The 26,445-nt window shown below is 41.4% G+C and overlaps 1 protein-coding gene across 1 annotated transcript; it reads left to right on the top strand.

Annotated features, from left to right (window-relative positions):
* The first annotated feature begins 1,073 nt into the window (after positions 1–1,073).
* On the top strand, positions 1,074–26,284 carry spats2 (spermatogenesis associated serine rich 2). The gene is made up of 13 exons (XM_085146287.1): positions 1,074–1,208; positions 3,573–3,852; positions 6,190–6,269; positions 7,737–7,845; positions 8,362–8,411; positions 8,721–8,943; positions 13,164–13,343; positions 13,494–13,629; positions 16,040–16,098; positions 19,136–19,245; positions 19,485–19,587; positions 21,379–21,527; positions 21,611–26,284. Exons 2-13 carry the CDS (start codon positions 3,828–3,830, stop codon positions 21,869–21,871), a joined length of 1,485 nt encoding a protein of 494 aa, XP_085002413.1. The 5' UTR covers positions 1,074–1,208; positions 3,573–3,827; the 3' UTR covers positions 21,872–26,284.
* Positions 26,285–26,445: the final 161 nt, after the last annotated feature.

Below are 26,445 nucleotides of genomic sequence, written 5' to 3'. Positions count from 1 at the left end.
GTTATTTTCATGCAAAGTATAAAAATATTCATTTTCAACACAAATACCATTTCACTATGTATTATTCTGTAACACCAGAGTTAGAGAGCCAGACAGAATTGGAATTTATTAGCTCAGGTAACAATGAATTGCTTCATCCATTGATCGAAAGGACCCTGGATGTGCCTGTAAAACCTTTAATTATTCTTCTATTTGTTTTGTTTACTATTTTATTATGTTGTTTTGACATAAGCCTGGGCTTCACGTAGTAATTACAATGTACTGGGGGGGAAATTAGTCTGAAATATTTTAAAGTTTCACTTTGAATTTTGCACTTTTTCTTAAATGCATTGTTCTTAATTATTTTGAATAATAACCAAAAAATGCATGAGTTTATTCACTAATGCAGTTCCATGCAACTGTAAAAAGAAATGCGGTTAAAAAAAAGGGAAGGGGACTTAATTGGGGCCCCTAACTAAATGTACTAGTAAAAAATTAGGAAATGTAAATAAAGAAAAAGTAAACTCAATGAAACTATATATACTCATAAAATGAGTAAAATTCAAACTCAGGAAATGTGCTTTTGTTGACTCTACATGTGAGTTAACTACTAGTTAATACTTTTGTGTCTGACTATAATATCAGGGTCTTTAGGGTCCACACGACTGCTCTGCATGTCGTGCAAGACACTCACAATTTAGAGCCACTCGTTAACCTAACTCTACTAACTGCATGCCTGTGGATAGTGGGAGGAAGCTAGAGTACCCGAAGAAAGCATGCAGTCTACGCAGAAAGGCGCTTGGCACATGGTGGATGGTGGAACTCAGGACCTTCTTGTTGTGAGGCAACAGTGCTAACCACCTCGCTAAATTTTTAGATAATAACTCAGTATTTTTATTTACAAAGGAAATCCTACATAAAAAAGTAAAACCAAATATTCTTATAGAACAAAAACTAAATTTAAGAAAGCTAGTCGATCTTGCAAATAAAAAAAATCGTAAAGCGAAATAATACAAAAAATACTAACTACAGTAACTATGCTGTAGCACATTTCACATCCTGTTTGAATGTTAAAAGGGGCGTTCTTTCAATCCAATCTGGCAACCCGAAGTAGTCTGGTCGAGGAAAATATTGCCCACAGCAAGACTACTTGGCATTAAAGACGGCTGGTGGTAGGAGCTGCGGACACTCGTTTCCAGAAGCTACTGTTCACTTGCTGCCGCCAACAAGTACGTATTTGTGATTTTTAGATTATATTTTTGTGCTATTAGACTTTTAAAAAAAAAACATGCTTTAACAGCAGCGGAGTATTTAACGCTAAAGTTAAGCAGCCGAGTGACGGCTAGACTTACAGCACAAACCCGACTAATAAAAGCCAAGCGGTCTGCTAGCTGCGCGCTAACGTTAGCCAAAGCGGCATCCAGAGGACCCTCCAGAGAGGGGTTGTTTGTCTGATGTGCTGCATTTAGCTATGCATACATTCTCCGTGTTTTTTGGGGGGCTAATTTAATGCGACGGAGATTTTTTTTGCGGTCAGTGAGGCAGAGCCTTGCAGAGATGCTATAAACGTTAGGTAATGTTAGCACGCTAACGGTAACGTAACCTCCGGACTTCAGCCAAATACGTGCAGTGAGCTGCTTTCTGATGAAAGACTGGACCGAGACCCCCATTGTGCAAGTTGCTTTCAGTCAAGAGTTTGCAAAAATGTGTAGATATTCTTTTAAAAGCGAACAAATAAAACAGTAACATTACATAACAGGCTGAATTGAGCGGATTGTTCCGCTACAATAAACGCGAAGTTCGGTTTTTTTTTATGGCCGATCTTTGTCGTGAAGGTCCTTTCACAAAAGATTGGGATGTTTTGGGGGGTTGTGGGAAGCCTTTCCGCTTCTGTAGCGATCCTTATTACTCAGGCTTTGAGCTGGAATATAATGCAAGATGCTAGTTAAGATGCAGCAACGGATGAGGGGGTATTTATATATCTCTCTCTGATTAGCCAGCTACACTTAACGTCTTAGGAGGTAGTCTAGGTTTTCTAGTCATGCCCGACAGGTTTAATTAATTGTGAACCTTGCGATCACTGGCTTCTCTGGCAGGAATTTAACAGAGATTAAATTACAGCAAAGAAAAAAAAACCACCTAAAAATAAAAAAACAAAACTACCTGGTGATTGGATTGTTTGTATGTTGTTTATCAGTGCTTTTCATCTTAAATCTGCCACACACGCATGTAACTTCCTTGAAGCCCAAACTTTTTTGCGTCAAGAGTGCTGTGTTGGCATTTTCTTTTTAATGGCATCACTCAACAGGAGTGCACCTGGCACTCTTGAACGCTGGAGAACCATCCCTCTTGATAAACACAGTGCATCTCGGTGCCTTTGCATGAGTGGCTTGTGCAGTGTCACTTGTTGATCATGCGTGTATGTGAGTTTGACGTCTGTAAAGGTGTGGTGGAACTGGGACTATGGCATGCCAAGTCCTAATCAAGAGGGTGTTGGCTTCTACAGCCTTTTAAGTTTCCGTTTCTGGTGAACCAGGATCAGAAAGGGAAAACTATAAGCTACAAACAGCTGGTCCATAAAACTGGATCCAGACTACTGGAGGTCTGACTGAAGCAATTTTAAGGCTAGAGTGGGCATAATTAAATAAAGTTCACATAAAGCAGCAGTGAGACGGACAAGAGAATGTGTCTGCTATATTGATTACTAAGCATGATGACTGTAAAATTTCCAAGAGTGTAATAGGGATTTACAGATGCTTTTCCCCACAATGAAGAAATTGCAAAATTGTACTTTCAGTAGTTTTGTCTAAATTAAGAATCCATGTCATTATACAAAAACCAAACCTTATGTAATGTCTGACATCACCGACTCTTATTCGTCCTGTTTAATTTCCACTAAAGAAAATAAATTGTAAAAGTGTCCAAAGGTATTTAAAAAAAAGAAAAGAAAAGAAAAAGTCATTTTAGACTTCAGACCCAGTGTAGCCGTCATAGAGACTGCCAGAAAACGTAGAATATTCAAAGTAGTTTTAAATTGCACACACAAAATTTTTTTTAAATACACTTGCAGATATTTGCACACAGTTGTCACCAGCCCAATCAAAGGCCGCACACTACAACACCATTGCCAGCACAGCATTATCACCCACCACTCCTGTAGACAACCGAGAAAAAGGAAATGCCCCTAAAAATGTGTTAATCTGAAACCCTGCTAAACTTTTCTTCCCAATTATATGCAGCTTTTCTGCCAAGGACAATATAAACTGCAGATTTTTTTTTTTTTTTTTCTTGAGGACTCTCCGCCAGACAGACAATAATTTATTGAAATCTGTTTTTCATTCATATTTCATAGCCAGAGGAAATGGATTTAGTTTTCATTCTCTTCTTTTTTTTTTTTCTCAGATCATAGAAAAGGGAAGGGTGGTATCTGCATTTTTACTTGGTACAGCATGACCACAGTTGGGGTTTCTTTTTTTTTTTTTTTTTTTTTTAAATGTATTTTATTATTCCTACATTTAGATACTGACATGAAACCACTTCTTTATCACTAGTTCTGAGTTGTTCTTTTTTCTTCTTTTTCTTTCATTCCACAGATTTAGTGAGGGTAGAGCAAAGGGGAAAACCCAAATCTTTGACTGAATGGTGACGGTTTGGATCTGAACCTTTTTCTTCCAACCCTTCTGCCTGCTCTGAGCCTCATTGAGCTCTTCTCTACCGAAAGCAACTCCAACTGAAAGTTTTGTCACATTTGGACCCGTTAGCTCTGCATCAGCTTGAATATATTTGAAGGAGTATACACTGCAGAAAATAAACAGCAGGGATTTTCTTGGATACTTCTGTGTGACAACATGGCAAAGAAAAACAGCCAAAAAGGTAAGGGTTAAGACAAAATATAAATGTAATACAATGTAATTTATTGTAAAGTACTTGGAAAGTTCTTGATGTAATCACATATCTTTATAGTTTTCTTCCAAGGAACCAGACTTTGTCATTTATTTTAAAGTGGTTTTCAGGAATAGCTCTCCGGGCTTTCTGAAGGTCTTTCAAACTTTTTCTTTGGACAATGACTGCTTTTTCACCCATTTTCAGTTAAGTCTTTCTACCTGACAATTTTCAGAGGAATGATGTGTTTGTTTTTCAAGCCACTTAACACTGTCATATGAATCAAGCATTAAAATGTGCTTATCTGAAAGGAGGAACCAGTGTTGTGTCCACATATAATAAAAATGTTTGCAAAGAACCAATTTTATATTGCATCTTTAGGAACGTTTTTTACTAGCAGCCTGTTGCAAAAGCACATCATTTGTTCCCATTGTTTAGTTCAGTCCTTGAAAAAATGCCAAGGATAACAGATTTAAGATTGTTTTTTTCACCACCAAGGTGATTTTTGTGCTATTAGCTTAAACCATGGCATATCTCAAGAGTGTTCTTCTTTTAAAATAATTTTTTTAAAAATGAAACTTGAGAAGCAGATGTCAAAAGAACTGGGAGGCATTAAAAAAATCTATCTACAGCAGATGAACAATATCAACGACAGAAATGGTCTCAGTAAAAGGGTGGCTGTTAAGAAGCCATTCTTAAGGAAGGAAAATGGCAGAGAAACAGCTGATGTATAGCAAATTACCGTCTTATGGACTGAAGTCAAATTTGAAGTTGTCTGGTTCAAATAATCATCATTAGCCATCTGTAAAACACAATTGAGGTTCTGTAACGTTTTGGGGCTACATTTCAGCCAGTGGGGTTGGGGACCTTTTCAAAATTGGACTTACGAATGCAGAAAAGTACAATCAGTTTTTGAAACGTCATACGATGCCGTCTGGAAAGCATCTGATTGGTAGTAGCTTCATTCTTCAGCAACACAATGATCAAAGATGCTGCCAATGCTGTAAAAGCATACAAAAAAAACAAAAACAGTCATTGATTGGCCTCCCCAACCCACAGACCTCAACATTATTGAAGCAGTGTGGAATCTATTTGATAGAGAATTGATCACAACATCCAGACAAGAGCTTTGTCTTTCATGAAGCCTGGAGAACTATTCCTGAAGATGACTTAAAAAAAACAAGAAACCTTCTCTAAAAGAGTTCAGACTGTGTTACACAATAAAGGTGGTCATGCTAGTGCTGACTTTCTCTCAATACGATATAGCCTTTATACTGCATTTCCATGTACCCGTTTCAACGAATTGCTATGTCCATTTCCCTAGCAAAAGGGACACGAAGGATGGTGCAATACTTTTGCACAATACTGTATCTCTATATGGTGCACAAGAATTGAGTTACAGATGGGTCACAGCAATAAATTATTCAACAAATAAATGTGTGCATGATTGTTTTCAGCTAGAATCTAATGGAGTTGTCCTGAAAGTACGTGCAGATGGCTGTACTTTTACAGCGAATTGGAGCTGTGGATATTTACAGTGACATTAACCTACTTCCATGCATGAGAAAAACAACTTTTACAAGGGCTCAGCAGTTTCCTCCCTCTTGTGTCTTTCAATGGCTAGAGATTAACCGTGGACTTCACTCTGACTCTTCGCATTCAGCTGAAGGCCTTTGTTTATCATTTTAAAGATTAGTGTCATCTGACCTTACAGGAAGAGATCTCATTTTACCTTGACTCAGCTGCTTGTCTCAGTGAGCCAGATTTATTCTCCTCCTGCTAGAAGAAACTCTGAAGTTTTTCCTTCTTGAAAGAATGTCTTTTTGGATGCTATCATTGGTTATTAGTCATTAAAATGAGATCCGTGTTCCAGACAGTTCAGGCACAGATGTGATGAAGTCTTCTTTTTTCCTTTTTTTTAAGCGCTTCCTTTGTGCTTGTATCTGAAGTGGTTGTGCTTACATGCTTAAATAACACATCGTTCCACCTCCACAGTCCTGTGAGGCTGGCATCTTCATTTTTCACATTTGTTTATTTGCATACAGGAAGCAAAATCTATTTTCTCAATTTCATATGTAAATATTTTGTTTTTTTATCATGTAGATTAACATGTCACGTCACATGTCTGTTTCACAATAATAATTCTGCAGCTGTAACCTGATTAGTATATTTATAAAGGTGGCCAGCAACTTTTTTTTTTTTTTCCAGGATATCTCTAAAGATGTCTGCTGGTGGTTTTGTTTTGCAAATGATGCTCTACAGAGGTTTGCAAGTACAATTGAAGAGTTAAATGGACAATGCAGTTGAGTTTCTACTATATTTTTCCAGATACATCCGGAGTGGTGTTTGATACCCGTTCAAAAATGGTCATGTCCCAGGGTGGAACGGCTGAGAGGATGAAGGAGAAGGTAAGAAATTTACACACTCCTCAGGAGTAGTGCTGCACTACTTTTTTTTTTTTTGGAGGCCTTAATCTGAAACATCAAATTGCAAAATATTTGTTCTCATTTGTGGCTATGGCTGTAGATGGAATTAAGATTAGAATGAAATTATAGAAGAAGAATCACAAAATACATTCAAGAGATTACACAAGGTTTTACATTGCTGAAATTGCGTCTTTTTTTTTCTTTTTCTTTCTTTTTTTTTTTCAGCAAAAATCAGCACAATAATTGAACAGTTAGGAGCTTTATATTAATTTAAAGATAATGTACACTGCATAAAAGCTCAACTGAAACAAAATGCAAATACCTGAGTAAACAGATATCTGTAGACCTGCATGTGAGTCAGTGCTATGAGCTTGACGCCACTGTCTTGCAGTGCATCAAAAATGGCATGTCAGCATTGATAAATAGAACTGATAACATTGGAGGCATGATTTTGATGGATTGTACTATCTCAAACTAGTTCTCGATTACCATCTCTAATCATTGGATTCTTATCTGCTGCCAAAATTGGATGCTCCTAAAGCTTGACATTCAGTTTCATTTACTGTGAGATGTGTACAGCAAGTTCCTGGAAAGTAGCTTTTTGGCGACAGTAAACATAAGAAGGCAAATTGTCAGAGCATGATTTATGTTGAAGTAGAGCAAAAATCAGATTCACCAGCTTAACAGATATCTTATCTTATCTTGAAAAATGAGAGCTATATAGGTATGTATCACTTAATCCCATGACAGGAAGCATCTTTAAAGCTGTTAAACTATAATTTAACAGTTCTGGGGAGTTTTATATAGGATCCCAAAAGTTATTTTACATTTTTGTTAAATTAAATGGTGAAAAGCAAAAATATTTCATTAAAGTGTCCGATATACTCACTGGCCACTTGCTAGTCCCTACTTTAATTCTTTGTGGTATTGGTTCAGCAAGGTGCTGGGAACATTCCTTACAGGCTTTGGTCCATATCAGCATGATGGCATCAGACAGATTCTGGTGTTTGTTTAGATTTAGATCCATGATTGCGTTATGCTGACTGTGGAGGTTTTTTGAGTGCAGTGAACTAATTGTCACGTTGAAGAAACCAGTTTCAGATGATTTCAGGAACCATTCACCACACTTCTCCTAAGTCACCTTTCTTCTTCATTCTGATGCTCAGTTTAAACTTCAACAGGTTGTCTTGACCTTGTCTACATGCACGATATGATTGTCTGATTATATAGTTGCATTAACAGTCGAATTTTCAAACCATTCGAACAGTTGTATTGACTGAAGTTGCCATGGAGTATCATTCTTTCACTGACCAAAATGAAAGCTTTGTGTATTTCTACATTAATAGTGCATTATCGTGTCCTACAGCCACTTCTTACTTGAAGTGTATTTTCCGTACATGTTTGAGGGCCCTTATGCTTGTCAGTGCTAATGTTCACTATGCTTCACAGATCAGTGCTGTCAGGGCGGTCGTCCCCAACAAAAGCAACAATGAGATTGTGCTGGTGTTACAGCATTTTGAGAACTGCGTCGATAAGGCCGTGCAGGCTTTTTTAGAAGGTATGAGAACACCAAATCTCTGAAAGCTACTGTGATGTTGTGTGACAGGATATTTCTGTAAAAGTGAATTTGTAATTTGATATTTAATGCAGCTTACTTCACTCACTCCACAAGTAGAGTTGTGTTTACAGACACAGGTCGTGGGCATGAATGTCGCTGTAATTCTGTGCCTTTAATGATTTCTTTGAACTGTCCTGTAATTACAGTGTGCATGTTAACATGTACACTGAACTTTTTTTTTTTTTTTTTTGTCCTTAACCTTAAATTTTTTTCACCGTCATGCCTGCCATGCTTTGCATTCTGTAGTTGCGTATCATTTACATGCCTTTGGTTTGGCAGGTTTAATTATAGCAAAGGAGCGTTGTGTCTCTACGTCAGACTACTCTTTTGTTTCCTTAGTTAGCCGTGTCTAAACAACGCCTCGAGGCATTCATATGTTCAGATGGTATTACAAAATTTTCAATCTGCCATGTGTCAGCGTGTACCTTCGTCATCATTGTTTGGTTTACACCGCAGGCAGTGCAGCTGAGATCCTGAAGGAGTGGAATGTCACTGGAAAAAAGAAGGTGAGAACCACAAAGCCTACGTCTTAAACGTCTCTTTGTTGAGTTGGCATATTTATGTCACTGTTTCTTAGTAAAAGATTTAGTTTCAAATCATTGATGACATTTTAATCTGCTCTCATTGGTTCTAAAATGCATGGATTTGTTTAGTAAATTCTTCTGCCAAAACCTTAATTTTCATTTAAATCAAAGCTTTCCCTTTTCTGCATGCACTGAATTAGTTAATATCACTGCACTGATAGTAAAAGATGATTTAAAAAAAAAAAAAAAAAAAAAAAAAAAGAAGGCTGACACTGATATCCTACTGTTCAGCCCAAGAAGAAAAAGAAGCCCAAACCTCAGCCAGAAGCCCCAGCAGAACCTGCTCCACCTGAGGCCACATCGCCCGAAGAGGGCAAGGACGAGCTGAATGGCTTTCATGCCAACGGCTCAGTAATGGACGGAGAGTCTCTTGATTCGCTGAGTGAACACTTGGACTCTGCCTCCCTGGATGCAGCCGAGCTGGACTCTGAACCTGCTACATCCGAAACCACCGGTAAATGCAACTGTTCAGCTAAAATGTGATGGATGGATAGAGTAATTTATGGCCATGCAAATTGCTGCTCTTACAACCTGAACCTTATTTGACCTTTTAAAGTAAATCTGTTCCTGGACAAATATTTTTGTTATATGACTTAACTGCAGGAAGGTCACCTTAAGTGAGCCAAGGACACAGTGTGAAAGTCTCATTAGATTTTTATCAATGAAACTTAGCAACAGGCTCTGCTCTAATCTACATGCTGGTAAAGAGAGTTATTTATTACTTAACTTGAAGAAATTAATTTGGTGTTATCTAATCAAAATCAAAGTTCAGTGGGGAAGTGTGTACTTGTAATCTTAGTGGTTTAAAAATGTCCTCCTGAAATGTGTGACTAGGCAGTTTTGTTTCTTTTGGGCGGGGGGGGGGGGGGGGGGGGGTTTAAAGTGAACCACATGGTCTGCTGACTTAGCCTGAGTGAGCAACTTGCTATTTTATTTTATTTATGGTTTAGCCACAAGCTCTTCAGGCCCATTTGACTGTTTCCGTGTGCTGGTTGTTGGTACAAATGCAAATAAATCTTAAAAAGAGAATTCTTAATCAAATTATATCCAGAGGTCTTTTAGTGTGCTTTGGTGAATGCCATCCCTCATTTCCCTTCATAAGAGTTGCATGCAACCAAAGCATGCTCAAATGCTGTCAGAAACCAGTGCAGCAAGTGCTACAAGCGTACTACAAATAGAAAATACCAAGAACCTTGTCCGTAATAGATTCTGCTTTTTCACATGAGGGTATCCATCCATCCATCCATCCATCCATCTTCATCCGCTTTATCCGGGGCCGGGTCGCGGGGGCAGCAGCCTAAGCAAAGAGGCCCAGACCTCCCTCTCCCCAGCCACCTCCTCCAGCTCATCCGGGGGAACACCAAGGCGTTCCCAGGCCAGCCGAGAGATATAATCTCTCCAGCGTGTCCTGGGTCTGCCCCGGGGCCTCCTCCCGGTGGGACATGCCTGGAACACCTCACCCAGGAGGCGCCCAGGGGGCATCCTTACCAGATGCCCAAACCACCTCAACTGGCTCCTTTCGATGTGGAGCAGCAGCGGCTCTACTCTGAGCCCCTCCCGGATGGCCGAACTTCTCACCCTATCTCTAAGGGAGATGCCAGCCACCCTTCGGAGGAAGCTCATTTCCGCCGCTTGTATCCGCGATCTCGTCCTTTCGGTCACTACCCACAGCTCGTGGCCATAGGTGAGGGTAGGGACGTAGATCGACCGGTAAATTGAGAGCTTCGCTTTTACACTCAGCTCCCTCTTCACCACGACGGACCGGTGCAGCGTCTGCATTACTGCAGCTGCAGCCCCAATCCGTCTGTCGATCTCCGGCTCCCTTCTCCCATCACTCACGAAGAAGACCCCGAGATACTTGAACTCCTCCACTTGGGGCAGGACCTCATCCCCGACCCGGAGTGGGCACTCCACCCTTTTCCGGCTGAGAACCATGGCCTCAGATTTGGAGGTGCTGATCCTCATTCCCGCTGCTTCACACTCGGCTGCGAACCGCTCCAGTGCGAGCTGGAGGCCCTCACCCGATGAAGCCAACAGAACCACATCATCCGCAAAGATCAGAGATGAGATCCTGAGGCCACCAAAGCGAAAGCCCTCCGCCACTTGGCTGCGCCTAGAAATCCTGTCCATAAAAATTATGAACAGAACCGGTGACAAAGGGCAGCCCTGGCGGAGCCCATCACCCACCGGGAACGAGTCCGACTTATTGCCGGCAATGCGAACCAAGCTCTTGCAACGGTTGTATAGGGATCGAATGGCCCGTAGCAATGGGCCAGACACCCCATACTCCCGCAACACCTCCCACAGGACACCCCGAGGGACACGGTCGAATGCCTTCTCCAAGTCCACAAAACACATGTAGACTGGTTGGGCAAACTCCCATGCACCCTCAAGTATCCTCGAGAGGATGAAGAGCTGGTCCAGTGTTCCGCGACCAGGACGAAAACCGCATTGTTCCTCCTGCATCAGAGGTTCGACTAGCGGACGAACTCTCCTTTCCAGCACCCTGGCATAGACTTTCCCGGGGAGGCTGAGGAGTGTGATCCCCCTGTAGTTGGAACACACCCTCCGGTCCCCCTTCTTAAAGATGGGGACCACCACCCCGGTCTGCCAATCCACGGGTACTGCCCCTGATCTCCACGCAACATTGCAGAGGCGTGTCAGCCAGGACAGCCCTACAACGTCCAGAGCCTTCAGGAACTCGGGGCGGACCTCATCAACACCAGGGGCTCTGCCACCAAGGAGTTGTTTAACTGCCTCAGTGACCTCGCCCCCAGAAATTGGCGGGTCATTCCCCTCATCCCCAGACTCTGCTTCCTCCTTGGAAGACGCGTCAGTGGGATTAAGGAGGTCCTCGAAGTATTCCTTCCACCGCCTGACAATTTTCTCAGTCGACGTCAGCAGCGCTCCGCCAGCACTATACACAGTGCAGGTAGAGCACCGCTTTCCCCTCCTGAGACGCCTGACGGTTTGCCAGAACCTCTTCGAGGCAGTCCGAAAGTCTTTTTCCATGGCCTCTCCGAACTCCTCCCACACCCGAGTTTTTGCTTCAGCCACTGCCCGAGCCGCATTCCGCTTGGCCTGTCGATACCTGTCGGCTGCCTCCGGAGTCCCACAGGCTAACCAAGCCCGATAGGACTCCTTCTTCAGCCTGGTGGCTCCCTTCACCTCTGGTGTCCACCATTTGGTTCGGGGATTACCACCACGGCAGGCACCAACCACCTTGCGGCCGCAGCTCAATGCAGCAGCTTCGGCAATGGAGGCGCTGAACATGGTCCATTCGGACTCGATGTCCCCCGCCTCCCTCGGAATGCTGTTGAAGCTCTGCCGGAGGTGTGCGTTGAAGATCTCGCGGACTGGGGCCTCTGCTAGTCGTTCCCAGCACACCCTCACTACGCGTTTAGGTGCACCAGGTCTGTCCAGCGTCCTCCCCCGCCACCTGATCCAACTCACCACCAGGTGGTGATCAGTTGACAGCTCAGCCCCTCTCTTTACCCGAGTGTCCAGAACATATGGTCGCAGGTCTGGTGATACGATTACAAAATCGATCATCGACCTACGGCCTAGAGCGTCCTGGTGCCACGTGCACTTATGGACACTCTTATGTTCGAACAAGGTGTTCGTTATGGCCAAACTGTGATTAGCACAGAAGTCCAATAACAAAGCACCGCTCGGGTTCAGATCAGGGAGGCCGTTCCTCCCAATCACGCCCCTCCAGGTCTCGCTGTCGTTACCCACGTGAAGCATTGAGTCTCCCAGCAGGACAACAGAGTCTCCAGGTGGAGCACCTTCCCAGCACCCCCCCCCCAGGGGACTCTAAGAAGGGCTGGGTACTCTCCGAACTTGCCACTCGGCGCATAAGCGCAGATGGACAGTCAGGACCCGTTCCCCGCCCTAAGGCGCAGGGAACAAACCCTCTCGTCCACCGGGAAAAACACCAACGTACCGGCAGCAAGCCGAGGGGATATTAGAATACCCACCCCAGCCCGCCGCCTCTCACCAGGGGCAACTCCAGACTGAGACAGAGTCCAGCCCCTCTCCAGGAGACTGGTTCCAGAGCCCAAGCCGTGCGTAGAGGTGAGCCCGACTATATCTAGCCAGTACCTCTCAACCTCACGCACTAACTCAGGCTCCTTCCCCACCAGAGAGGTGACATTCCATGTCCCTATTGCCAGTCTTGGCAGCCGGGGGTCAGTCCGCCAGGGCCTCCGCTCCTGGCCGCCACCCGGCACACAATGCACCCGACCCCTATGGCGCCTCCTGCGGGTGGTGGGGCCTGCGGGAGGATGGGGCCCATGTCTCCTCTTCGGGCTGTGCCCGGCCGGGCCCCATGGACTAAGGCCCGGCCACCAGACGCTCGCCCTCGGGCACCCTCCCCGGGCCTGGCTCCAGGGCGGGGCCCCGGTAACCCTATCCCGGGCAGGGTAAACTGTTCCCTCGGTGTTTTTTCATAGGGGTCTTCTGAATCGCTCTTTGTCTGGTCCCTCACCCAGGACCAATTTGCCATGGGAGACCCTACCAGGGGGCAAATGCCCCCAGACAACATAGCCCCTGGGATCCCTGGGACACACAAACCCCTCCACCACGATAAGGTTGCGATTCACGGAGGAGCACATGAGGGTAGTTTTATAATTATTTACTTTGTGTCCTGACAAGTACTTTGTTTTCTCACAGGTGCAGAAGCAGAAAGTCAAGGTAGTGCTCCAAGTCCCACCTCTCAGCCAGGAGGAAGAACTCACCAGGCTCCCAGAGGCAATAAGTCACGACAAAGGCCAAACTCAAATTCACATCATCCCTCTGCCTCATTAGCATCCAACACAGATGAGCAAGGATCATCAGGAGTAAAGAAGATGGGTTAGACATGGCTCTTATTTCCAGAAGCCCATTTTATTCTATCCATATTGTTTCTTTGTGCCTCACAACCAAGGGCAAAGGTAACATGAAAACAAATGTGTCGTAGCCCCAAAACTCTTGCTTAACTTTTCCTTATTCTCTCCTTCTCAGCTTCCAACATTGACCGCTCTGTGAAGGACCTGCAGAGATGTACTGCATCACTGACTCGCTACAGGATGGTGGTCAAAGAGGAGATGGACTCCTCAGTAAAAAGGATGAAGCAGACATTTGCTGAACTACAGAGCTGGTATGGGAATTCATTTTAAATCTGCCTGTTGTCATGCAGTTGATGTTGAAGTAAAATTGTGTTTTTATTTAACAATCAAAAAGTATATTGATATTATATTGACAATATTCTGTGCTGTTAATAGTATATTTATAAACACTACTTCCAAATAACATAAAGTGATAAAGCTAGTCTGCAGGTCTCTACAGATGTCTCAGGTAGTTTGATCTAAAATTAATGTCTGAAGTTGTAAAAACACTGCTTTTAATTTTGTGTGAACTTCTTTAAACTTTGTGGGTCCTGTTTAGCAAGACAGTGTTTTTTTTTTTTGTTTTTTTTTTAAGTAAGTAAGTAGAAACATATCGGGAAATAATTTTCACTCCTGTGACCGTGACAACAAGCCTCTATATTTGTAAGACAACCCTGAAATAATTTAGAATCTTTGAGTCTAAATAGACCGTGACGAGAGATGCATTAAGAAGAAAATTGTTTCAGAAAAGCAAAGAAGAATGTAAAAATAGATCTTAGTTCCAATTTCATTTCTCAGATTTGTGTTGCATGTTCACTAAAGCAGTTCAGGCATTATTGCATTTTTATAGGTGCTGCTCAGTTACCTTTGTCCTTCTTGGTGGTGCAACTTTGCATAATGGTAAAAGAGGTCCATGTGTTGAACCTTGGATTGCTTTCATAGAGCCTCTGGTGTGTGCAGAAAAAAATGACTGATTTAGAACACTTTATTAAAGATAATAACAAACTAAATATTTTACATATTATTTCATTGTAGTAATTTGTCTTTAATCCCTGGATTTACACTTGCAGTTGAATTTTTTTTTTTTCACATTAGGCATACAGTTCATGTTAACAGGATTTACTAACCAGTTTAATTGTCCAGTTTTAGTGGTTTGTCTACTTTAGGGTGTTCTTTAAATGGCTTACAAACTTCATAGGTACTGCTGGTCTGAGCAAGAAGAAAAATCCATGCCCGTTAAGCCCCTGATAATTCAGCTGGATAAGATGACTGTAGTGATCATTCTCATGAGACTTTAGTAAATGCTGAAGTAGCTGGCAGTAGATTAGGAGCTCACTAATAACTAATTGGTTGAAGATTATCTGGGTTTAGTCCAAGCTGGCTATTACAGAGTATCGTCTACAAAACCTCAGGTTATTAGGTCTAACTCGGCAAAGCAAAAAGATTAACTGAAACATTTGCACGTTGATAAAGTGTATTCCTTATAAATTCTCATAGAGCGCAGCCATTGTTCATCTTTCAAAAGCTGAAACCTGATGCTGTGGTTGACTGTGAGGATATCCATTCAGCTCCACTCTTGGCTTCAGACCACTGCTGCCACTGACTTATAAAACTTTTAACAGTTATTCACTTTAACAAAGATAAAAGACAGATCGGTTTGTTATTGTTCAACACCTACAACTCTTAAGAGGCTCTTACTTCAATTCCGTGGCTAAGACTTCCACTTCTGTGAAACACTCGTGAAAACTTTTTTGTTTTATTGTCAGTAAACTAGAAGATTGTATTGAGGCAGCCGGTACAAAAGCAGGTAGCTGGTTATTGTCGAAAATGGATCCTAAACACCGCTGTGTCGTGTTTCAGCTTTTTAGACAGAAAAGCTACATTGTGGCTTTCTTTTATTTGTAATCTGTGAACAACCATCAGCTGAGAAACAAAACTGAAGCGGTATAATTAGATTTACAAGTGTGGTCAAGAATTTTAATTTCCATATTTGCTTTGTTCGTTTTGTTTGATACCATCGATCATCATTACTCAGACACTCAAAGTTTGCCATGGGTGTAGTATAATTCTCGTTAGTATCTCACAGCAACCTTTGAGGCATACAAGATGGCCATCTACGTAACAGCTGACTCTGTAATGCTACAGAGAACGGAGCTCAAACTCCAGTAAATGTGTTATCCCATCAAGACTGAAGCGTTTATGCCAAGGTTCTCAGCAGCTGTGTTCTCAGGCTCGGGTTATTTGTTGTCTAGCAAGATTACTCAGTCATGAACAGATTTACATGGATATTTTCCCAGAGGTGGAGCTTTGTCCAGTTTAGAAGTAATTAACTTTTGGAGTCTGGATCCAGGAATTTTGGGAACGATTCTTCACCATGAGAGGAGTCAAAATTGTGCATTTCTTTTGGTGTCTCTATAAATGTATGCTGAATTAAAGTGATAAAAATAAACATCATATTGATGTTCTTAAAATATTAAACTGATCAATATTCCAATATCCTTCTGGCTTAATTTGTGCATGGTGTGGAGGAATCTTCAGCCTTGGCAGAAGTCTGCTGTCCCCATTGGTCTTATTGTTTAACCATATTGGTATTTTGCTGCACTTTTAGTGCAAAGTCGTCATGCACAATCTTGTTTCAGAGACGATTCAAGAAAGTTTACCCTCTTTTCTTTATTTTTCTAGTTTAATGGACAGAGAGGTGACTCTGCTGGCAGAAATGGACAAAGTGAAAGCTGATGCCAGTAAGTATTGTATTTTCCAGTATGCTTGTCACATACCACCCTGCAGCTGCTTGTGTTCTTCTCATGATATGATCACCTGACTCAAAGGCCCCAAGACTCTGACCTAAATCACTTCTGGAGGTTGTAAAAGAAATCTTATGGAACAGCAAGTCCCAGTTTCTTCTAAACTGCAGTGTTGCCTTAAGGTCCTGATACACCTAGAGCGTGCGTGCGTGTGCGTGTGTGTGCGTGTGTGTACAATGTAGGCCTGATATTTGTACAACTAGGCCATTCTCTCTTATTCTGTCCTCTCAGTGTAGAGTGTTGTGTGTTCCAGGCCTGGAAAAAGTGAATAGTGTCAGGTGTCAAGGGAGACTCAATGCTGTCTTTGTGCAAGGCGTGTGGTGAATTGAGAGAAAAGCAAAGAAACTCTAGTCCTCCTCCGATGTTACAAAAGCCAGGTTTTCTCAAAAGTTACTTTACTCTAAGAATCTCTTCCTTCAGGAGAAAGTGATACAACTGATAACATATATGTATATTTATTTTAGATTATATATTTCAAAAAGAGAAAAAAATAAGTATTTGTTAAACTTCTTTCCTGGCTGTGGGACTGTATCAGCAGTGCTAAAGACCAGTGGGTACGTCAGATGTCCTCTGTAAGATTAGTCTGAGTGGGACATGTCATGTGCTTGTTGAAAACACACAGGTGTATGATTGTTGCTTTTACAGCCATGATTGGACACTAAGGAAGGAGAGAGAAAAAGACTTGTATCAATTGACAAAGTAGCGAGAGCAAGCTAGAAAGGATTGGGAAAGGTTAAAGTAATTAAGGATAGAGATTGAAATGTGCTAACAAGTGAACAGATTATGTTGAGAAGATGGAAGGACTTTGAAGACCTTCTGAATGAAGAAAATGACAGAGGAGACTGGATGGAGGAAAGTTGGGTAAGGGAGTTCAGATGAGAATGAAGTGAGGGCAGCCAAGAAGAGGATGACGAGTGGAAAGAAAACTGGATCAGGCGATATACCTGTGGAGGTATGGAGATATCTAGGAGAAAGGGGCTATGGACTTAGTAGATGATGATGATGATGATATTAGTAGTATTAAGTAGGTTAACAGAATCTTGGAGAGTGAGAGCATGCCTGAGGAATGGAACTGTACTGGTACTGATTTTCAAGAAGAAGGGTGATGTGCAGAACAGTAATAACTACAGAGGGATAAAACTGGTGAGCCATACCACAGAGATGTGGGAAGGAATTTTTGAAGCTAGATTAAGTAGGCTAGTGACAATTAACAAGGAGCAGTATGGCTTCATCCTGAGAAAGGCCAGTGCGGATGCAATGTTTGCACTGGGTTTTTTTTTTTTTTTGGATCTAAAGAAAGCTGGTGCCAAGAGAGGAACAATGGTACTGCTTCAGAAAGTTAGGAGTGGCAGAAGTGTGTGTGAGGCTGGTGCAGGACATGTATGAGAACAGTGAGACAGAGGTTAAGTGTGCAGTAGAAGTGACAGATGTGTTTGAGGTGGAGGTGGAAGAGAGCCTGGAGAGGTGTGGGTATGCGTTTTCAGCCTATGCTTTGGAGAAAAGAGAAATGAAAGTTATTAGATGCAGTTAAGATACAATGACCAGAGGTGGACAAGGTTAAGTACCTGTAATGAGTTATTCAAAGCAATGAACAGGGTGGACTGGATGGAGTAGGTGGAGAAGAATGTCAGAGGTGATTTGTGACAGAAGTATAGCAGAAAGTGAAGGAGAATGTTAACAAGATGGTAGTGAACACCTGCTATAATTGACAGCACTAACCAGTGGCAGCGCTTAAGATTTTCACTGATGGTGACCACCAGGTTGGGCAGATTGAGCAGTTTAGAGAGAAAATTAGAAAAGCAAGGCTAAGATGGTTTAAGCATGTTCAGAGGAGGGATAATAGATATATTGGGGAAAAGGATGTTCAATATGGGGCTACCAAACAACAGAAAAAGAGACGGTACTGAGAAATTTTGTTTGGTGAAGAGATGACATGTCTTCAGAGGCATGTTGTTTTTCTCACAGAAGAGAATGCTGGGGGTGGGATGGGCGCAGATGGTCCGGTGTGGTGACCGATAAAGGGAACAGTTGATCAAATAAGAAACTGTATTAGTGCAGAAGCTCAGAGATTTAGACCATCGTTTATGTAGAGTGAGTGGAGATGAGATGTGAGTGGTAACGCCTATTGTTAAAGACAGTATTGCAGGTGAATACTGCCATACCTCAGCACCAGTATGAATGAAGTCAGGGTTGTGGTGAGGTCACAGTTGACAGCCATCATAATGGGCCCTCAACTGAAATCTTTGTCATTTTCTTTGAACTGGGGACCAATTGCATATTTCTGCAGGGTGACCCATTAGTCCAGTTTGAGCTTCATATTTTGTTCTTTGATTCTAGTAGAGCAGCTTTGGATGAGTCATTGTTCATTATCATCCCTTTTGTCTTATACTGGGCCCTGGTGCTGTCTCTCAGGTTATCCTTACCTGAACAACCTGTTTTAGTTCCATCCCTTCCTCTTAAGATGATGTTCTTTTGATTGGCTGCATTTCACAAACTGACGGAGTGATGAGTATTTAGATGAAACTGAAAGATTACGAGACCTCTTATTTTAAACTTAAGCAAAAGAAGAGGGTCCATTTTGAATGTATTTTCAATCATTTTTACTTTTTGAAGAAAGGAAATTCTGTCTTGTCTTTGCTTTCTTAACACACAGGACAGTTTGTCTTTAAGAGAAGGCACCGTTTTTAAAGTAGTGGGTGGCCTCAGATGTATTTTGTCCGCCAAATTTCCAAATTGGCTGTTGGACGTGTCTCACAGTTAGCGCTAATGCAGCCAACAGGACTGACTAACTGAAATTTTCCTCCTAATTTAAAGTTTAGAGTTTAACAGCTCAGAATCACTTTAGGTGCAGCTCTGTTTTTAAACTTTTGCTTAAATGTGTGGAAGACATAATACAGGCAGACATTTGACTGCATAATAAAAAGCCTCCTTAAACTCATTCACATCTGTTCATATTTTTGCTGCTACGTTTCAGTGATGATCTTGGACGCCCGGCAGAAGAGAGCAGAGGAGCTCCGGCGGCTGACAGATAAGTCGGCATCCATGTCAGAGGAGCAGCTGACTGAACTGCGTGCAGACATCAAGGTACCTGCACAGCACAGCTGCTCCACTTTGATGCTGTCTTTCAGTATCTTAGTTTGACTTGGTGTTTTATTTCATAACCGACTGAATGGGAAATTGGTGTTTATTTTTAATTAATCTACAACTCAAGGCAGATTCTCCTACTTATGCATACAAAAGTAGAGATGAAAACAACAAATTTTAAGACACAACGTGGGTGGGTTTTCCCCCCCACTTTTATTTATTTATGTTTTTATTTGCAGCACTTTGTGAGCGAGCGTAAATACGATGAGGACCTTGGAAAAGCTCTAAGATTTACGTTTGAACTTGAACCGCTGAAGACGAGCATTGCAGGGTTTGGATCAGGTACAGTATCAAAGTCATCTCATTTATTTCTCTTACCGACTTGTGTTCAGCTATGCCTGACACTTGACTGGGACACACCTTTCCTTAAATCACAAAATACAAGAAGAGCAGGCTAGAAATGACTAATGCAGTAATGATTATGATATGGCAAGCATGCAGTACTAAATGAGCAGAGCACTATTTTTATGGTTGGAAACTATAGTGGAGCAATAAGGACGCTTTGATAATATTGTTAGCAGCTCTGTTTATTAATTAACCTCTGAAGAGGAGGATGTCAAGTTGGCTGTTATGAGGGAGAAAGAGGTTTGTTTGTGTTCTCTTTTTTTTTTTTTTTTTTTTTCTTTCTTTTTTTTAGTCTTTGCATACTTTGGAGAAGCTGCTGTCCAATCATGTCAGACATTTGGTTTATTTATATTTTGACCGTGACTGTGCTAATCAGACCACTTTGGATTTCACCTTTTGAAGACTCAACATTGGTGTTTTTGCCACTGCCGTGTTTTGTGTTGTCAGAATTTGCCATATTTGGACCATTGGGAACAGTGTTAAGTTGTCACCTTAGAGCCCAGTCACACAGGCCTGTGCAAGACCAGATGGTGACCACCTGACAACCTCTGGTAACTAGGAAACGTATTGCCTAACTTGCTGGCAAGTGGTTGCTGTTGGTGGGTGAAATTAGTCAGAAAGAGTTGCTGCACTGAAACCACCTCATGACCACTGTGGTTGCTAGCAGCTTGTTGCAGTTTCACTGTGCAAATTGCAATTTTTGGTAATTTGTATAACATCTGTAAAATGCTCTACAACTACTCACCAAGTGGTAGTGAAACTTTAACAAGTGCAACAGCTGAATGTTCTCCCCAGAGAAAAGCAAAGGATTATCCTTATGAAACGTCTAGTTTGGAGATAAGGCAAAACTTTTACTTTGAAGGTGAATGCTGCTGTTTCTGAATCACATTGCACTTTTCCAAGTTTTACTACAGCTCAGTGGAAATTTTACAGAGTGTTTGCAGACAGGCTGTAAATCCATCATAGCAATCTACTAGCAACCGAAATCATAGTAACCAGATTTCTGGTGAAGCTTCCTCTTTGCAACTGTTTTCACCAATTGGTAGCCTGCAACCACTCTCTAATTTGTTAAGAATACACTTTTTTTTCCCCCTATTAAGCAGTGGTCACTTGGGGTCACTGACCATTCATGCCTCTGTGACTGATGACTAAGGCTTGTAAAAGCTTTGTTAACAAGTTGTAGTCATAAACTGTACAAGTGCAATGCACTGGGACAGATCATTCATTGTTCTATTCGATGTTCATTAGTGTTACAGAAATATAAATACTAGGATTTCACTCACCAAAATTAAGGCATAAACTTGTGGGAGGGTTTTTTGTTTTTGTTTTTTTTTTTAAAAACCTCACAGCAAGCCATATTAATAATTAGATAAGCCATTAAAGTACTCCAAAAAACAAACGCAATGGAGTGGTCCAGTTCAGTGACTGTCACTGGCATAGGTGAGGCCTGTTAGCTGCAATTTCCTGTTTTAAGACACACCTGTAAATGTAAGTCTCAACAGTTAGAAAAAAATGAGTCACTTTAAATATCTTTTGAAAAGGAAAACTATTAATAGATCCCAAAAAGTTTCTATAACAGGGTGTAAATGTGTTTTTTGATGCTGCCATTGACTTAGTTTTAAGTAGCCATTAGAGGAAATGTAGATTTTGGCACTTCTGCATTTGCTTCATCTTTGAGCTCCAGAGGTTTCCGCTGAGTGTTGACTCACTATGTCGATTTTCTCACAGTTTACCACCCACGTACAGGCTACTCAAACCGATCCCGCTGTAGCTCCACATCATCTTCTGTCGCCAGCCCCACCCTGCCAGAGACGCTTGCTCCTACCCAGATCCAGAGTAACCACCCAAGTGAAACCCGTCCTCCACCAGCCAAACAGGTCAGCTGGAAAGCCGTAGTTTGTCAGACATTAGACCAAATGCTGGTTTACTTCACTGACAAACTTTAAACTCTCCCCCTCAGATTTTCCAAGGAAACAGGCGTACCTTCCACGGACAAGGTTATCACACAGGTGGTCAGCGGTATAACGGTGGTTCCTACAATGACAGGAACGCTGGTCGTGCAAACCACCGCCATCAGAATGATGGTGCCTCCTCTGGGCCTACATCACAGCACTCTAACAACTCAAGAGGTCCCTCGCATTCCTCCACATCCTCTCACAACCAAGACCGACCCTCTCACAATGGGCTTCCCCAAAGGGTTCCACGAACACATGGTCCTTGACATTTAAAAAACAAAAAAATCACAAGCTCAATCAAACCCATCAACTAACCCTTGAACTCCTCCTTCTCTCCACATACCCTTCCCCAACCCTTCACCTCCTCCCCACCTACTAACTCCTTTTAATGAAGAATAGAATACAAGTTTACATATTTCCGTCAGTTGAGCTGTAGTACCGCCTCGCCACATCAATCAATTCATCCTTCAAACTTGAAAAGCGCTCACTGTTCTGTAATTGCTCTTCCTCTTTCTTTTCTCGCTCCTGATGACGGTTAACAGTTTCTATCTTTAGGCCCCTTTTGAGAGATCTTACTGTCATGCTATCGTCAGTCTCTGATATTAGTTTTTGCAGTTAAAGCAGACTGCCAGAGACCGACATGATTACCTGCAACAATTTGTGCACTATTGAAGTTGAACTCTTAGTACTTTTTCTATTTTTACTGTGGCTTTGTCAGCTCTCTGATTCGAACCTCAGATCTTATTATTCTGCTTGTCTCCCAGAACCATTTCAATGCCTTCACCACGGAAAGTGTGAAAGCAGTTCTAGCATTAGCTGGGATTTCTGAAGAGTAGACATGCAATCAACACTACAAACTGTCATTAATCATTGCAAGGTAAAGAAAAAAGAGACATATCAAACTGTAATCCAGAGCTTTTTGTACGGCTGCTACAAACCATAGGGAACTTGTTAACGCTAGGACTTGGCTGTATTGAGAGTAACACTGTGGACACAGATGTTACCCTTTTGAAAGGAGTAGTTTAATATTTGTCAGTGCGCTTTCCCTCACTCTTTGCTCTGAGTTGCATAAGTAGATTAACACACGTGTACACTAAATATGAATCTGGCAGCTGATTAGATTAGCTTGGTGTGAAGGCTGCAGAAGGAGAGTAACGGCTTTGGCTGTCTTAATGTGGCAAACTGCACCTCTAAATTCACTAATTCACACAATCCTTTCTGGGTTTTTGCACAAAACTGGGATTTTTCTGGGGGGTCAAGTTTGAGGCTAGCTGTTACTCATTTCTGGCTTTAATGCTGAACTGATTGGCTGCTGCTTGTAGTTCCTTATTTAATTGAAGCACAAGTGTGTTATCTACCTTCTCATCTGACTCTGCATGGAGGTGATAAGTGCCTATCCCAGTGTCAAATGTCAAACTACTCCTTTTTAATATTGCCTAAGGCAGTGATGTATCGCCCTCCCACTGGCCGCCGGAGTTATCATGTGTGCTGTTTTTTGTTTTTTCTTAGCTAGCTGTCCATTGTTTTATAACAAAGAGGGCTCATTACCTTTTGTAGAATAATGTTAAATATGTAAAAACTCTCAACAAAGGAAAACTCCTTTGTGGTGCACATGCTTTTTCATAGTTCTGAACATTTATTCACAGGCCGTTTGTTCTTTGTGTTTTTCTTGTTATATGCACACGAATGGCATATTAATGTCGTGCTTGCCTTTAGTCACAGACTTCACATTTGCCTTTCTAGAAACATGGATGTCTGCATCATGATGGCTTTGTAAACAGACGGTACTCATAGAGCAGATATGTGATTTATGAATATGTGCAAAAACAAAGTGTAGGATCTATTCTTCCCCTTTTCCTGCCTGACTGATATAGATATCAGCCATTCACTGATTTATGGATATTGGCATGTATGCTGTGTGATACGGAAACTCTTTCTTTTTTTTCTTTTCTTCTTCTTGGTTTTTTTTGTTTTTGTTTTTGTTTTTTGTTTTTTTTTAAACAACATAATGCAGAAAAAAGATGCTTGGGGTACGAGAATTAAGTTTGTCCAGCAGTGTGACTCCATTGTTTACAAAACTCTCAGCAGTGCCTGCTGCACCGCTGAGAAGATGGAGGTGTGGAGTCGAGAAGTGTCTTCACATTAAGTTACGACCTAGTTTGTGAAATACATTACTGGAAACGTAATAATGACCCCAGTATTTTCAATTTCAGTAGATCCCATATTCTGTGTATGGTTATGAGTGTGTGTGTGTGTGTGTGTGTGGGGGGGGGTATTGGCTGATATATCGATATCTAGCGTCAGTAGGCTGTTCTTTTTATGTCCACTCTGTGCATCTATGGAAGTAAAATTGAGTAAATTGATGAATGCATTGGAGGGTTGTATTGATTTCTTAGATCTCTTTTTTTCTGCCAAGTAGCTGCTGCTGTTGGGGCTCAATCTCATCGTAGTGCCCAGTTTGTGAACAAAAAGCTGGCGAATACCTCATCGCTCATCCTTCGACACTGCCTGTTTCAAAGTCGTTCTCTCACAGTGGGCTCTTAGTTTGGGACATGGACCCCCTGCTGATTCCTCCTCTTATAATCCTGTAGTTAATGTACATATGAAAGGCTGTAGTGGAAAATCGGTTGTTACATTATTGCTGCATCTTCTTCATAACATGTTGTCTTCCTTTGAGCAGATTTTTTTTTTTTTTTTTTTTTAAAGGGGGGTTGTTTTGTGGGTTTTTGTTTCTTAAAAGGGTTTCTGGGCATAGGGAGCTTTTTTCCTGCCCCATTGAGATTAACACTCTTTACATAAGTAGTTAAATTAGTGAGTATTTGTGGAGAAAAGAATGCAAACTGGTTTCTGAACTTCGGTAAATGTTTTCTGGCTTGTCTTGAAAGGATGATTTAGCGTTATGGGAAATGAGCTTTTAGCTTGTTACAGTAAGACAAAACTATCTGGAAGAATGAGTTAGCTTGGTCTGGCATCAAGCCAGGAATTGGGTAGATTCCTTTCACATTAAACGGGCCCAGATTGTGGGTTGTTTTTTGTTGTTGTTGTTGTTTTTGTTTTTGTTTTTTTCCCTCCTAACATTTTTTTTTTTTTTTAAGACAGCTGCTTCGGGAAGAGAAAAAACTAGCAGTTTTTGCTTTTTATGCCAGGTGCTTTTTTTTTTTTTTTTTTTTTTTTTTTCTCCACTTTTATTACAGCATTAAGGTTGCTTCTGTGTCTTTTCAATTATATTTCCATTCTTGCTCCTTGGGACCACTGGGTGGAAAAATAAACAACCACTGCAACTGTGGCCTTGTGCAGCAGCAGTAGTTGCAGTGAGTGTTTCCAGTTTTCTGGTCTCAGGAGGGCAGTAATGAACCACCCATCTGTTTAAAAGCAGCTCTCAGGTGTTGTGGGGTTTTTTTTGTTTTTGTTTTGTTTTTTTTACTTGTATCCATCCTAGACTACAGTAAAAAACTTCATTTCCAGTGTAACTAAATTGTCTGCTAAGCACCTCAATAACAGAAATCACAGCTGCATAGAGCTGCAATAACAGAGTCACTGGATGCATCTGTCACACTGCTTGTGAGCTATCCTATTGCAGCTGTGTAAAGTAACAAACTAGAATCGTTAAATGCAGTAAAGTTATGAATCTAAAGTTATTGTTTTTTATAAATGTTGTAAATCTTTAATTCGGGAACAAATTCACCCCTTTTGAATATGGTTCTCTGGCATGCAGCCTGACCCTGCAAAATAGTCATATGTAAATTTAAAAAAATAAATAAATCTTCAAAACATTTAATGTGATTTATGGGCGTCAGATGTGCTGATTAGGTGCATTGTGTTACAGCTGGATAAAGCCAGACTGGCCTATGCTAAGCAAAGCTAACCCTGTTCAGATAGGCAATTGCTCATCCAAACTTGCTGGACGCTCCATAAGACGGCGAGCACATTTCCCAAAATGTTTCCTTTTAAGTGCATGCACAGCTGGTAGGGGGGTTATATCATCACAAAGATCTGTATAGACTGAAGTTGTACCAAAATCTGAGCCAGCTCATCAACAACGGGCTGCGGTATGAAGTGATTTAAAGCTGCAGGACAAATGCTAAACAATTCATTAATTATCTCATCTGCAAAGTTGTCTGCCTTCCTTCAATCACCATTTGTTTTACATTCCTAACTGTAGGGATATTAAGTTATCGCCAAAGAAACTATCTCGTCCTGTGCAACTTTTCTGCCTGTTTTTTTTTTTTTTTTTTTTTTTCTTTTCTTTTCTTTTCTTTTCCTCTGCCTGTAAAGAATTCCCAGTGGGATAAATCCAACAATTCACATTCTCTTCTTTTTCTTTTTTTTTTCTCAATCTTTTTTTAATTTGTTTCCTTACTGTATATACATATATGTAGGTATATAATTTGTGCTCACATAGGGCATTTTGTATGTGATATTCATATTAGGCCTAATGGAGGTTAAAACATAAAGTTCATTAATTTCTTCCAGTAAACCCTTTGTCCATCTTCTCAAAAACCTTTCTGAGACAACTGTAAACTCAAGTGCCTTCTTCTCTTTTCCCACTGATTTATCAAAGTCCCCTCCACCAGAGTATGGACCAAAGACATCAACCGTCCCCAACTGCCCAGCCCTCTTTCTCCTTCTCTCACTGAATGGCACACTTTCCATTTACTACAAATAAACAGTTTGCAATACTGACTGTGTGAGCTTGGTTTTTGGTTTTTTTTTAATTTATACAGTTGCATTATTGAGTTTTCCATTACTCTGTCTAACCAGACCAGGACCTTGTGGCTTAGATTTCATGACTTCATAACAAAAAGAAAAAAACATACCCAAGGATATCATGGTGTACATC

The sequence above is a fragment of the Neolamprologus multifasciatus genome, chromosome 20 (genome assembly GCF_963576455.1).
Source record: "Neolamprologus multifasciatus chromosome 20, fNeoMul1.2, whole genome shotgun sequence".
Lineage (NCBI taxonomy): Eukaryota > Metazoa > Chordata > Actinopteri > Cichliformes > Cichlidae > Neolamprologus > Neolamprologus multifasciatus.
Note: the sequence above shows the minus strand (reverse complement) of the source record. Positions and strands in the feature narration are given on the sequence as shown.